The sequence below is a fragment of the Drosophila takahashii genome, chromosome 2L (genome assembly GCF_030179915.1).
Source record: "Drosophila takahashii strain IR98-3 E-12201 chromosome 2L, DtakHiC1v2, whole genome shotgun sequence".
NCBI classification, from domain to species: domain Eukaryota; kingdom Metazoa; phylum Arthropoda; class Insecta; order Diptera; family Drosophilidae; genus Drosophila; species Drosophila takahashii.
Genome location: NC_091678.1, coordinates 25,874,716 through 25,888,956, shown reverse-complemented (window position 1 = coordinate 25,888,956; position 14,241 = coordinate 25,874,716). Strand labels below are relative to the sequence as shown.

General features: G+C 38.3%; 1 protein-coding gene across 1 annotated transcript in view; it reads left to right on the top strand.

Annotated features, from left to right (window-relative positions):
• Positions 1 to 14,241, top strand: part of LOC108060524 (uncharacterized) — a 34,709-nt gene that overhangs the window by 11,802 nt on the left and 8,666 nt on the right. Inside the window, exon 2 of the mRNA XM_017146242.3 lies at positions 1,277 to 1,516. Within this exon, the coding sequence (XP_017001731.2) occupies positions 1,285 to 1,516 (232 nt within the window). The 5' untranslated portion in view covers positions 1,277 to 1,284. The remainder of the gene's footprint in view (positions 1 to 1,276; positions 1,517 to 14,241) is intronic.

Here is a 14,241-nt window from a genome sequence, read left to right as displayed (position 1 = left end):
TTAAAAAAATAATGCTTTATTTATCTAGAGCAAACAAAAAACTATTTAATAAACACATTAAATACCTTTTAAAGGCCTGAAACACAAATGGATTGATACATATCCATATTGATTGCCACAAACTGATTGATTAAATATTTATTTATTGTGCATAACTCTGCAATCTGCTTAATTATCCGTAAATCAACAGCTACTCCCAACGCCCAGACATAAAAGACAGGGCGCCAGAGAGCAAAAAAGCAACTCACGCTCATTAATTATTAACACCTAGGGCGTAAAAAACATTAATTAACTTTTATGCACACGCCACACTAATTAATATTTAATTTGCGTCAAACTGTACAGCATTTTGCATTGTTCTATCCGCTCCCGGAATTCGATTCACAGCTTCAGATGTGCACTAATAGATTTTTTAAAAATGTTGTTGTATCTGTCAAATGCGCTCTTCATTAATTTACATAAATCGAGCTTCTCTGCCGAATTTTTGGCAAACAAATGGCGAGTTCTAGTAATTTTATGCGAATTCAATCTGATTGAAACCAAAGCGTTTTATCAAATTAAGCATCTCGCATACCTTCGGTTACCATAAATGTTAACCGTTAACCAAATTATGTTGATATGAAATATTCATGGCAAGTTTGACATAAATCACTTATCATAAAATATTTAACATCTTTATTGTGTTAGCCGAACGCTGTTAAGAATGCGAAAACTTAATAAATGCAAATTATATGGTTACGATTGGCTGAAGCTTGAATCGTTTAAATTAATGGGAGCTTTGTGTTGTTTTAATAAAGTTTATTTAATAATAATTCAAAGTGAAGCAACCAAATTAAAAAGCTTAAAAGTGTCAAAAGTGGCATGGTTTATTAATATCAAGAATTATGCCACAAAATTATGAAAGTTAAAATTATCTTAAGCTTCTTCCCCTTAATGTTTAGTTACCAAGGTCAGATGACGAGTTTGTCCATCACGTTTTGACTACCCAATTGACTTTTTTCAATTAATACTTTTGGGAACCGACGCCTTGACCCCTTAACTCCGAGTTTAACGAATTCCTTTTCCTTCCAAACTTTCACCAGAAACTTGTAACAATTTTTCCTGACATTTTTTAATTCTGAAACTTTTCTGGCTGATGCAGCAGACTTGGCATAAATTAGGAAAAATCAATAGAACTTTGAGACGTAGTACTTGCCCCAAAAAGGGGAACGGATTTAGTAATTAAGATAACTTAAAGTATTTCATTACAAATTTGCTTCTCCATCTTGCATTGCAGCATCACAAATGCACAGGACAGAGAAGCACTCGGGGGCATCCCAGCTGAGACTCTGCCTCGAATTTCATCAGGAGGATTCCGGAAAGGATCTACAGATGTCTAGGAAAAAATGCAATAATAACCAACAGCGGCGGGGTCGTCGGAGGCGGACAGATGGGGGGAATTTGTTGGGAATTCACTGGTCCACCAGCCTGGCTATTTTGGTGCTGACCATTTGCATGGCCCACACGTCGAGTGCCGGTAAGTGTTGAAAACTGAAAAACTAATAAAATTCCGTTATGAGTCAAATGCTGGGACAAGTGACAGTGTAAAGGGGGTCGAAATGCCAGACGGGGAGGAGCAGTCACCGAATGCTGACAGCAACATGCAGCAGACACACAAGCCTCAATTAAAAGCACATCAATAACAGTCGCCTCCCACTCGAGCCACCCAATCCAACCCGACCACCCACTCGGCCCGGTGATTCCCCTGCAATTGGCACTTGGCGTGCCAGTTTAGCTTGAGGGTCTGGTTCCTGTGATTTGGGATTTTGATTTATTTAACAATTTAGCAACAACATTGGCAATGTCGCAAGCTGTGACTGTGACTTGCTCTACATTGGTCCTTCACTTTGGGGGGTTAGACATTCGAGGAGTGTTTTTTCTTGTCCACTGCTGAAGAGAAAATATTGGAAATTATGCAATTCGTTTTTGTGCACTTGAATGGGGCAAAATTACAAATTGATCGGAAGAGAGAAGTGAAAATGGCTTAAAAATGAATCCAACTTGTTTACTGCTAATTAAATATGAAATGTGGTGAAAAGAAAATTGGGAAATAGAAATTGACGACGGACGTGTGTTTCAATATCAATTAGAGATGACCCTTTCACTAAATGTCCTTCGTTAACAGTAGTGTGTTTTATAAATTTAAATTGAGCACTATGTGCAACTCTAATTAATTTAACATGTGTCTTTTAAGTCAAACATTTAATAACTCAAATTAAAGGGATTCATTTAAACTCAACTGAGTTTATCGCCATGATGTTAAAGCAATCAAATATGGCCATATGCAACTTTCTTAAATTTTGAAAGATTGAAAAAAAAATCACACCGTACAAAATATTTTAAATGCCTTTTTTAATCAGGGAGCTTGGTTTTACCGGAAAACCAAGGTCACCTTCGTTGAACATTTGATGAATCTATTTAGTAAATCCAGTCAATTAGTCGAATCCAAAGCAAGCAACAAAGGGTCAATAACAATTCAATTTTCTTCATACTTTCTATATTAGGGCTAGTACTCAACCCAACAAAAAGTCGTCCAAAACAAAAACAAAAACAACCTCAAAAAATTTTGATTCATATGAAGTTTTTGTTTTGGAAGACTTTTTGTACTAGCCCTTAAAAATAACTTTTTTTTCTAAATTTCTTGTTTTATTTATTTAATTTAATTGTTTTATTAAGTGAGACTTGAGTATAATGTTGTCTTAATATTTATTGAAATTTATAGACCTCCCATTTATTTATCCATAACCGTTTTTTTATTGGCTAACTCTTAAGCACTACTAACGCATTTAGACGATTTTAACGTCCATGTATCTATTTATTACCAATAAAACACACTCCCATGGAAATTCGAATCCACAACCGCAAACGCCTCAAAGCATGCAGTAGAAGCGAAAACAACGAACCAAAATAAACTTGTCGCTGCAGTTCGGAGGAAAATTAACACTACCCAGGCATTAGCTCCCTTTGGGCCCTGTTCTCCCAGCCAAAACAAACATGGAGCAGCGGCAAAAAAGGAAAACAAAATGTAACCCAGCTTTGGTCGCTTAAAAATCCCCCTGAGGCCAAATTTGAAAAGCGCTTTAATCGCTAAGCTGCGTTTAGGCGTCAGATTTTGTGTTCCGACAGGTCTACACCCTCCCCGCCCCATAAATTTACCCACGTCCTTTTTGTCCTTTGTATTTTACCAGCTGTTTAAACATTTTTGCTAACTCGGCCGTTGTTATAATACCCCGCAATCGTTTAAGGTATGCAGGATGTAAGATTAAGAAGGAAAAGCTAAAAATGAATACTGGCTCAGAAAAGTTTAGAAAATTCTATTATTTCGATGAGTACACTCATAGAAATTTTTACCCTAAGTCGCCCTAAAAAACTGACTTTTCGCCCGTGGATTTAGAAAATCGCCCATAAATCGTATCCGCTGGCGATTCGCCCGTGTATTTAGAAAAATTTTCTAAAAAATCCTGATGGAAATTTGGTTTATTTTAGGGTGATTTTTCTTGAAATAAGAAATATTTTCCTGTTTTTAGGGTGATTTGCCCTAATTTTAAGGTGTATTTTTCTAAAATTAAGGGCGAATTTTCTGTTTTTATAGGCAAATGCCCTAAAAAATTAGACAAATTAAAAAAAATCGTGTTTGAGCATGCTTAACTGAATTTGGGAAGCATGTTTTTTTTTAATAGTCTATATTCTGGGAACTGGGACTGCTTTAATTAAACAACACCGGCGGAGGACACCGTTTCATATTATTGTATTGGTGTGTAGCTTATATGGGAGCCGCGTTAAGAAGGGGGCCCGATCTATACAGCACAGGCGTTAGAACTGAAAAATCATGTTTGTAAATGAATTAGGGAAATAAATATGAGGAGAAAAAACAACTTACTTTTTTTGGTCATTGCGAGAATCGAACCCACGACCTCTCGGTTTAGAGTCTAACGTCCTACCGCTGCACCACAGACCCATCGCGCAAGACGACGAACAAACTCTGCACACATCTTATTTTCTTGAGGTCTACGTTATAATATGACTAAAGGCAACTAAACCGTTTTTTTTTTTGTCTGACGACTGTGACAATTAGTCCCGTTTTCTTGCCCGCAAACACAAAGTATGCTTTTAACTCAGAACTCCCATACGTTTTTAAGGTTTAAAGACTACTTTAATATAATACATCAGTATTATAATGTTTACAAAAAAAAAACATAAAAATCAAGTTGAATCACACAGGGTTCGAACCCACAACCCCACGACCTTAGTCCTCATATAGCAAAGTTGAAAGCGCAAGTGATTTAAATTTATGGCAAATTTGTCTTGAAAATAGAAAACTTTTCTCAGTTCAAAGGCGAAAAATTTTTTAGGGCGATTTTCTAAAATGTAGAAAATTATTTTTATGAGTGTAATAAATAGATGTTGAATTAATTTTAGGAACTTTAAACGCGTATTTATATTTTCGAACGCTTCGATAGATTAATACCAACCTAAATTACCAGATATTAGCTGAGATCTTGTCAGACATATAATATGTGTATTTGTATACTACACTCATAAAAATAATTTTCTACATTTTAGAAAATCGCCCTAAAAAATTTTTCGCCTTTGAACTGAGAAAAATTTTCTATTTTTACGACAAATTTGCCATAAATTTAAGGCAGGTGACCATAAATAAATATTTTTAGGGTTAATTTTTCTATTTTTCTAATATTTAGGGCGATTTTTTTCGATTTGCTTCGTTTTGACCTTTTCTAAATCCAACGGCGAATTGCCCTAATTTTTTTTCTAAAATTTTTCTAAATACAAGGGCGGTTTGCCTTAAAAATCACTCCAAAAGTGTGAAATTCGGTAGCCCAGCGGTCTAATCACTTGCGCTTTCAACTTTGCTATATGAGGACTAAGGTCGTGGGGTTGTGGGTTCGAACCCTGTGTGATTCAACTTGATTTTTATGTTTTTTTTTTTTTGTAAACATTATAATACTGAGGACATTTTTTCGTCCGAATTTTAAATTAAAGTAGTCTTTAAACCTTAAAAACGTATGGGAGTTCTGAGTTAAAAGCATACTTTGTGTTTGCGGGCAAGAAAACGGGACTAATTGTCACAGTCGTCAGGAAAAAAATATACGGTTTAGTTGCCTTTAGTCATATTATAACGTAGACCTCAAGAAAATAAGATGTGTGCAGAGTTTGTTCGTCGTCTTGCGCGAGGGGTCTGTGGTGCAGCGGTAGGACGTTAGACTCTAAACCGAGAGGTCGTGGGTTCGATTCTCGCAATGACCAAAAAAAGTAAGTTGTTTTTTCTCCTCATATTCATTTCCCTAATTCATTTACAAACATGATTTTTCAGTTCTAACGGCTGTGCTGTATAGATCGGGCCCCCCTCTTAACGCGGCTCCCATATAAGCTTCACACCAATACAATAATATGAAACGGTGTCCTCCGCCGGTGTTGTTTAATTAAAGCAGTCCCAGTTCCCAGAATATAGACGATTAAAAAAAAAACATGCTTCCCAAATTCAGTTAAGCATGCTCAAACACGATTTTTTTTAATTTGTCTAATTTTTTAGGGCATTCGCCTATAAAAACAGAAAATTCGCCCTTAATTTTAGAAAAATACACCTTAAAATTAGGGCAAATCACCCTAAAAACAGGAAAATATTTCTTATTTCAAGAAAAATCACCCTAAATTAAACCAAATTTCCATCGGGATTTTTTAGAAAATTTTTCTAAATACACGGGCGAATCGCCAGCGGATACGATTTATGGGCGATTTTCTAAATCCACGGGCGAAAAGTCAGTTTTTTAGGGCGATTTAGGGTAAAAATTTCTATGAGTGTAGGGTATCTCAGTGTCTACCCATTTAGTGCTTTAATGTTTTTGGGAGCTCTTTACCACAACGAGCCGCCAAATGAGGCATCCCGGGAAGGAAGGCGGGAAGTGCGGATCCTGGGCTTCCCCGGACTGGCACTCGCGAAAGTGGCGGATGCGGTTTTGCATGTGTTTGCTTGGCAGCTGCAATTTTCGTTGGCCATTTTACACGCTCTGCCTCCCCGGACTTCTATCCCCTTCTCCAGTGAATATGTTCAAGTTCAGCGCTGTCCTAGCAAAAAAAGTTCGAGAGATCCGCCACAAAAGAGCGCGGTGGCCTAGTGTGCATTTTTAAAAATGAGCCTGCTTAAATGTTAAACGGGGATTTCAGAATTTGCTCACTTCATCCAATGAATTAAATGTGATTCAAGCTAGCGAGTCCGGAAACCCTTCAGCCCAACAATAAGGTCAAATTGATTTTGGCCAAACGGCACGAAATTAATTTTAATTTTTTATGTGCACCTTTTTAATTTTCAATTAAGTGGCATAGCCACGAAAAGACCTAAAGGGTTTAATTCGAAAGGAATGGAATTTACCTTTGACTAAACCTGTAAAGAAATTGTAAAAAGAAAAACGTGGTACACGTAAATAGGTACAAGTGGTTTAAATACACTTACTTTTTTTAAAATTTTCTGAACATAAGTAAATAACTAGGGGTTTGTATAGGTTATATATTTGCAAAATATAAGTGGATTTATAAAATTGATAAATATAAATTTACTTACACTTACATTTTTTTTTGTTAAAAGCCATTTAGTTTACTTAGTTGATTGATGTTCCCCTCAGAAAAAAAGAGTATAAAGGATAAAACGGTCTTAGAAATGCCTGCTTTTTTTAACTGCCATTTTAGGAACCTAAGAGCATTTCTCGACCATAAACCGGTAACCAAAGCGAAAAATGGCACTCAAACTCTTGTTAGGAGGCACAACAAACCAAAGTGCAAACAAAAAACACAAGAGGACCAATGAGAAATGGATGCATTTAGGTAAATCTGGGAAAGCCAAATCAAACTTAGTCGAAGGGAAAAAACCCCTTTGTATTCCGTGTGCAGCAATCCTGGCCCCAGGACAATTGTCAAGGTGAAAAGGGGAAACAAAAAAGGACACAATTCGAGGGAATATAAAAATGAACTACAATTTTGCAAATTTTAAGCACATTTCAGTTGCTGTGAAAAAGTCGTCAGCGTGGCAAAAAAACCGATTTGCATATTTACACCTACACAAGTGCAAACAGCACCCACACTCACACAGAGCACATACACCATAACTTGCATACAATAAATCTTGTGACGTCTCGAGAGAAAGACGTCACGTAGCAAGAGGAGGATGGAGAAAAATAAGAGACGCTGGATACGTTGCTTTTCCGGTTTCCTGCTTAAGTTCCTGCCCACCGCTTGTTGTGTGTGAAATCCTTGCAGTCGGCGAGGATAGTTCACCGAAAGCCGAGCAGAAAGGTCCTTTGGTTCCGTCTCCTGCTCACCGCAGACTGACGGTGAAAAATCGTCGCCAGTTCACATGAAAATTGTCAGAGCGCTATTACGAAAATGAAAATGAAAATGAAAAGAAAATCGAGCTCATCACGTGTATATAAAAATACATATTTCCTACTCTCTCTCCGCCGCATTGATAATGGCAACCATTGAGCGCGAAAAGGAGCAAAATAAGGAGTAACTACGAGCAAGGAACTGGATTTATATTCATGTGGAGTATGCCAACAAAGAGCTTTGATAATAGTTTCGGCGAGGGGATGGAAAACGTTCTGGTTTTCGGTGTTAAGTGGGAGATGCATACAGATTCATACTTATAAATAGAAGCAAGCAACGAGTGAATAAAATGTTGACATTAAACTGGATTTCATGCATTTAAATATGACTATTAAAGCTGGCACTAGGGCACTAGTCAAGGGAGTATGGCGCCAGTATGCTTCAATCTATGGAAAAATTTAACATTAAACCTACTCACATACTTTTCTTTTTAAAAAGAATTATAACTGAAATGTTTCTTTGCCTTTAGTGGTAGTTAAGTTACATATATGTAAAATTTAGAAATTATTCATTTATGAATAATAGACTTAAACCTTAGCTTTAAACCGTACACAGAGAAAAAAAATACCAAAAATAATCATCCATCGGGTATTTTTTCATATCAATTTCGGCCTATCTGTTTTCATATCAAAATGATATTTCCGAACATATGATTTTGTACCATATTGATATGAAATCATACCATTTTGTTATGGAAAAATTGATATGAAACAATATCAGTTCCATATTGTTCCGTTTTTTTCTCTGTGTAGGAAACTATTATCAAGCCAAAAACTCGAACGGCAATTTTTTTCTTTCCAGTTAATCCGGGTTATAAACAGTTCTTTAAAGGCGCTTACAAAGCTAAGAAACCAAACAATTTATTTAAATTTAGAATCTACAAATTGTCTTGTTTATTTGTATTAAAAACATTTCCATCTAACTAAACTCTGGCTTGAATTAAAACAATTCTGTTGCAATTGATTGACTGTGGGCCCTCCTCCTCGTTTATTGCCCGTGCAGAAGGAGACAGACTGAGCACCGCAACCACATCCACATCATGTTCTCCTATTAACTTGCATCCTGGACTGAACACCCAAGGAAACCGACATATTGTTACACTAAAAGCCCCACTCCGTGTTTCTCCTCGGGCGTCTGTCACGTGGAACGGGGTAAATGGATAAATAACGATATGTTTACAGATGGCACTGGGCGAGGGGAATGCGGGTCGAGAGCGGCGTGTGTCCCTGATTTATATGCGAATTTTTATATGCACAGTTAAGGTGGCACATATACGTACGTTCGCATCCGAGGGACTGGAACACAGAAAGCAGAAAGAAAGACCCGGCCCGAGAGAGACAACTCCTTTGCCAGTTGTCAGTTGCCTGTTGCCTCGGCAAACAAATGCGGCGGCGTCTCCGCCCGTCGTCTGAAGAATTTGTATGCAAACAAACGGGACATACAGCAAACACCCGGCAACTGGGCAAAAAATAAAAACAAGAAAACAAACAAACAAACAGCACATGTTTTTGTTTCAACTGCGTGGGAATGGCAAACGTCTTCAAGGCGAGCCCGAGATTTGTTTGGCTTTTTTCGGGACTCCGGCTTTAAGCTTTAAGCAAATTCTTAAATACACTTGGACTGCAAAACGGCAAATAGCTGCTCATTTTTAATGCATACTTCATAAATCCTTGTCATAACTTTGTTAGCCAAGTTGAGTTGCCTCTTCTACGCCAGCAGGCCACCAATCCCACAACCTACCACCCATTTGCGCCTCGAGTTTGTCTTCTTGGCGTTGCGTATACGCAACGTTGGCCTCGCCACTGCAATTTTATGGCTTATGGCCACGCCCCCAGCCGGCAAACTATTTATCTGACATTTATATGCAATGGCATTGGAAAAGCCATCGGCCATATTGCTAAATTTTAGATCGGGAATCATCAATAACGGGGGATAAACCGTCTTAAATAATATAATATACTGAAAAGTGTTTTCTTCCTTTTGGCCACTCTTCAAACTCTTTTTCAACTTTCTTTCTTTTTTTTTCAAATACCCTTTTATTCACACTACATAAATTATTATGTCCAACTGGAGACTCTTCAGCTTCCACCAATTTGCCCCTAAAAACGATTCAACTTCAATTAGCATTACAATGGCCTAAGTCAGGCAGCTGTACCCTTTCCTCTAACAACTTTTCCTCCTTTTTTTCCCACCAGTAAGCGGGAAAAAATTCTTCAGCTAACCGGAAATATTTTAATTTCCGCTTCTGCTTCTCTGTATTTTTATAATATTTTTACTGTTGCCAGCTTTTAGGCGTTCCCGTTTTTAATTGCGGAGTTTCTTGTTTTCGTTTTACCCATTAAATTAAAGTAAATACTTTAAGCGTTTGGCAAACAACAAAAGCCATCAGAGAGCGAAGGTCGGCAAATAAAACGCGGAAAGAACACACTGGAAAGTAGCGTTAAAATTTGCATAAAATGTTTTAATTCAGGCAGCGCGGCTAGGATGTGCAGATTCGGTCCCCTTTTCCTGCCCGCATTATGTCCAGCTTGACATTTTAAAGACAACAGCTGCCCGCCCCTCGCGGCTTAATTGAATTGTTTAATGGAGTCTTACGACAACAGAAAACAGAGAGCGGAAAAAAAGGAGCGGAACCGAAAAGGAAAAATCAAAACGGCATAAAATAAAATGCGGGTCGAAAGCAGATGCTTTCACCTTTCCGGCCCCCAGCCACTTTCTCCGCCCCGTTAATTTAACGCCACTTGGCAGTCGTAAAAAATGCCAACAAATTGTCGCCTTTGGTCAAAGGAAAGAAGTCCAACAAAAGAGCAGAAAGAACCAGAAAGAAGGCCAAACGCACCGGAAAAAGGTAAAGCAGATACATTATTATCATCGTTATCAGGTTCCCGGCTGTTATCAGCTTATCGGGCCGACTGCGTGCATTCAATTGGCCATTTTATTAACCTGTCTGAAAACTACCTTCCTCAACTTCCCCGTCCTCCCGAAAACTTTTCCACAATGGCAAAAGTTAAATCTGTTCACATTATTCAAGCATTTACGTGGCTTAATCCTAGAAAAACTTTTCTCCCTCGCCCTTGTAACCGACGGGCCATATTTTCCCGTTCGTATTTTCCATAGAAAATAGATTTTCAATACAAACACCCGGGTGTACCACTGGGATTTGATGCCGAAAAATATTTTTGTAATTTAAAGTTCCAGCCATAACTATGCCGAGGGCGCTGTAGTCACGTCTGGCAATAAAAATGAGTGTATACTTTTGGCATATGCAAACGGGGAAGGACTGCGTCTAGTTCGACGCGTGCCTGGCATTTTCCTACAAGTGTTCCAGGTAATTCTATAAAGTTTCGCCCATAACTTTGGCGGAAATTATTCGAACTAGATCATTACGAAGTTTTCCCTGCTTGTGCCAAGTTCATTCAAAGAGAATCCGCTTTATTGGGGTCGTTGGTAGTTTATTGTTTCAAATGAAAGGGATAGGTAAAATTTGGGGGAAAAATTAAAGCTAAAGATAAGAAAGCCACAGAAATAAATAGGGGTTTCGAATGATCTATAAAGTCTATCTATCTATAAAGTCACAGATGCTACAAATAAATATCAACTCTAAGATGTCAGAATATCTTTCTCTTTTGACACTTAAAGTGCGCAAACAGTGAGGGCCAACAATCAGCATACTGGCCACAAATATGTACAAACTTCGCCTGCTACCCCTAACTAACTGTCATAATACGTGCTCTAGATGCAGCAATAAGCATAATAACACAGGGGAAGGGGCCTGTAAGGACAACAATCCTCGGACAGGGCAAACAGAAACCGGAGCTCCGACTTCGGTTTGACTCCGGTGGACCAGGTCAAATGGGTAACAACAGCAAATCTGGGAAAACTTACGACCGACTCAACCGAAGTTTCCCCCTTGCTGCTGCCAATGTAAAATTGTGTGTGAAATCGGAAAATTAGTCCCCAAGGAAGTTCATCGAAAGAAAAGCCCGAATATGAACTGCGATGACGATGGCACATATTTTTGGACCGACCAAAGGGCGAGCTTAAAGCGGCTTTAAGTGGTCATCAGCACGCCCCGATGAACTGGATGAAATCTGGCCAGGACCAAATTGGACCGGCCCGAATGGAACCAACTGACTCGGCATGGTGGTGTGCGCTAGATGTTGGATGAGTTTGCGGAATCCCTGTTTGTGTAATTGTGGGTTCTGGTGTTTTGCAGTTGCTGCTGTTTGCTTTTCCATGACCAGTGGGCACAACGAAACTGTTGCTGTTTTGATAGGACTTAGACGGAAAGTCCCGGAATTCTGGAGAACTATGATGTTTTTGGGAAGGGCGTTGCTTGCAGCGTGTGCATATGAATCCATTGAATTAATTGGCTTATGTGCCAAGTTTTGCAATGTGAACTTTAAGCAGCACGTTCAATGGGAACACAAGTTTATCAGTTGAAAGTAATGTTAAGTAATATTATGTTATCTTTTATTTTTAATTTTTTTAATGAAAATGAAATACCAATGAAACAAGTTTATCGAAACATAAAAAAAAATATAATACCAACATGTTTTTACTTTAATAAATTTACTAAAATTTTAAAACCTGTACATTATTTTCGAATTCATCTATTTTCACCAATTAAGAGGGAAAATCACTAAACAAAATATGACCCAGAAAGTGAAATCCGAAGCCGTCTCACATAACGCCGCTAAGATCTTATCAAAATAAGCCAATTGAAGAGTGGCCAAGAAAACCAGAAACAAGACAAACATGTAACACACACCTATGCTGTAACCCGCCTGCGATCGACCAATTACAAAGCCAAAAGCCAACTTGGCAGCGGCAGCAGCTGCCACTTGATAATGTGCCCGAACATCATCCTCTTTTGGCCTAATGCGAAAAGCAAACAGAGGCCGAAAGACACACAAAGGGCAAAACTCACACGTGCCGAGTTCCGGAGAGCACAGCAACTTCTAAAATGAAAAGTGTTAAAAACTTTTACTTTCGATACCCATGCCCGTTAGCGAGCTGGTTTGTGTGCGACTTTTTTGTTTTTTGTGTAGTTTTTTGAGTTTTTGAGCTGGCCTAGACCGAAGGGCCGAGCCGGCATGTAAATTAGCTTTTGAAGAGCCGGCCAAGAGACGCTGGCCAACAAGTGGCGCGCGCTCGTCTCGCTGCGGGTAATTATATTGTGGTCACGTCCCGGCGAGGCATCTGTTTTATGGTGTGTTACACTTTAACGCCGATCTCTGCAGTCCTCTTCCCCGGGCAAACGGAAAGAGTGGCGAGCTGTGCTAATGGGAACTCTGGCCAAATTGAAAAGAGCTCGCAGTTGGCCACATCCAGTGAGGACTTAAGCTTGGTTTGGCTTTGTGGCTGCGCCAGAGGACAGAATGGTCAGACCAGGGCTCACAGAAAGAAACTCACCGTACGACCAACGTGGCGGATGGTTAATAAATGAGTTAGTGTTTATTGTTATGAACTATAAAATATGCAATACGTCATGTACCTTTATGCCCACTCTGATTTTAATAATATCTCTCTTTTTAATCATATGTGCAAGTATGCAAATGTAAACCCACTTTGATTAGGAATTTTTACAATTAATAATACTATATTTTACAGTACTAAATATTCTTTTACAATATTGTTTTATTTTCTTAAGAGAATAAATAATTAAAATATTTAACTTTAAATAAATAAGCCAATCAAAGCTATATCTTATAGCTTGATTTCATCTCATCAAAACCAGTTTCAGCCCGCGAGTGTAAGCATTAATTTCAGATGATTTCACGTAGAACAGCGTAATTATTGACATTGCATTTGATTACTAAAATAAATCACCCGGAGTAATAATATTTCCCCGTGAAATGTATCTGCCAATAACCAGTGGCCGCCTCTGCCAGCCAGCCATAGCCAGCCCACATGCCCACATGTGATTACTCAAATTGCTACAATTAGGCCAGATGGGCCAGTGGGCCTGACAGGGAGTATCTCCATCTGTCCACCGAAGCGCCCAGCCTATTGGGATCTTGGCCACGTGTTGGAGGGGCTAATGCGCCTAATGACAGCCCGAGTGATGCGACAAAAGGCATCTAGTCAGCGAGCTTGGCTTATGCCATTATTAATTTAAATAGCCCAGCCGGACATTTACATCGGACCTCGGTGTGCCGACAGGAAAGGGATTGGATTGTGGATTGGAAGGGGGAAACCAACACGCAAGTTCTGGGTTGAAAAGCGAAATTGAATTGCTATTGTGACTGTGACTGTGCCAAATTGTCTGAGTTAACACTCATGTGATTACTGTTGCATTTTACACGTCTCTACTGATAGTTTGATAATCTGCTGGGTCTTTTTCATTGCATTGCCAGGTATGCGATAATTTAATTTAATAATTCCTAAAGCCGCAAAGTTACAAAATATTACCAAAAAAATTAAAAATTAATTGCGTAATATAAATAAAGTGATCTAAACCCTTAGTTCTACAAAATTCGCTGCTGCTAATTTTTATATTCACATTTATAATAAAATAATTCTTCATGTATTCTTTAAAGTTAAAGTTAAATTCACTTACATGTTTGTTGAACTTTTGATTTATTTAGGACATATGTTTTAACGTGCATATAAATTATTTTCTTCAAGCGTAAAAAAAACTATATAAATTGACCATTTTTTCTCAAGTTTCTTAATTTTTTTTATGAAAATGGAAATCGTTGCTGCGGAGCTTGTTAAAGTTTTGATTGGTTCCATCATAACACCAACTGTTTCCAATTTTAACTTTGTTCAATCCAGCATATGAATTCCTCTCCCCCTTTTATC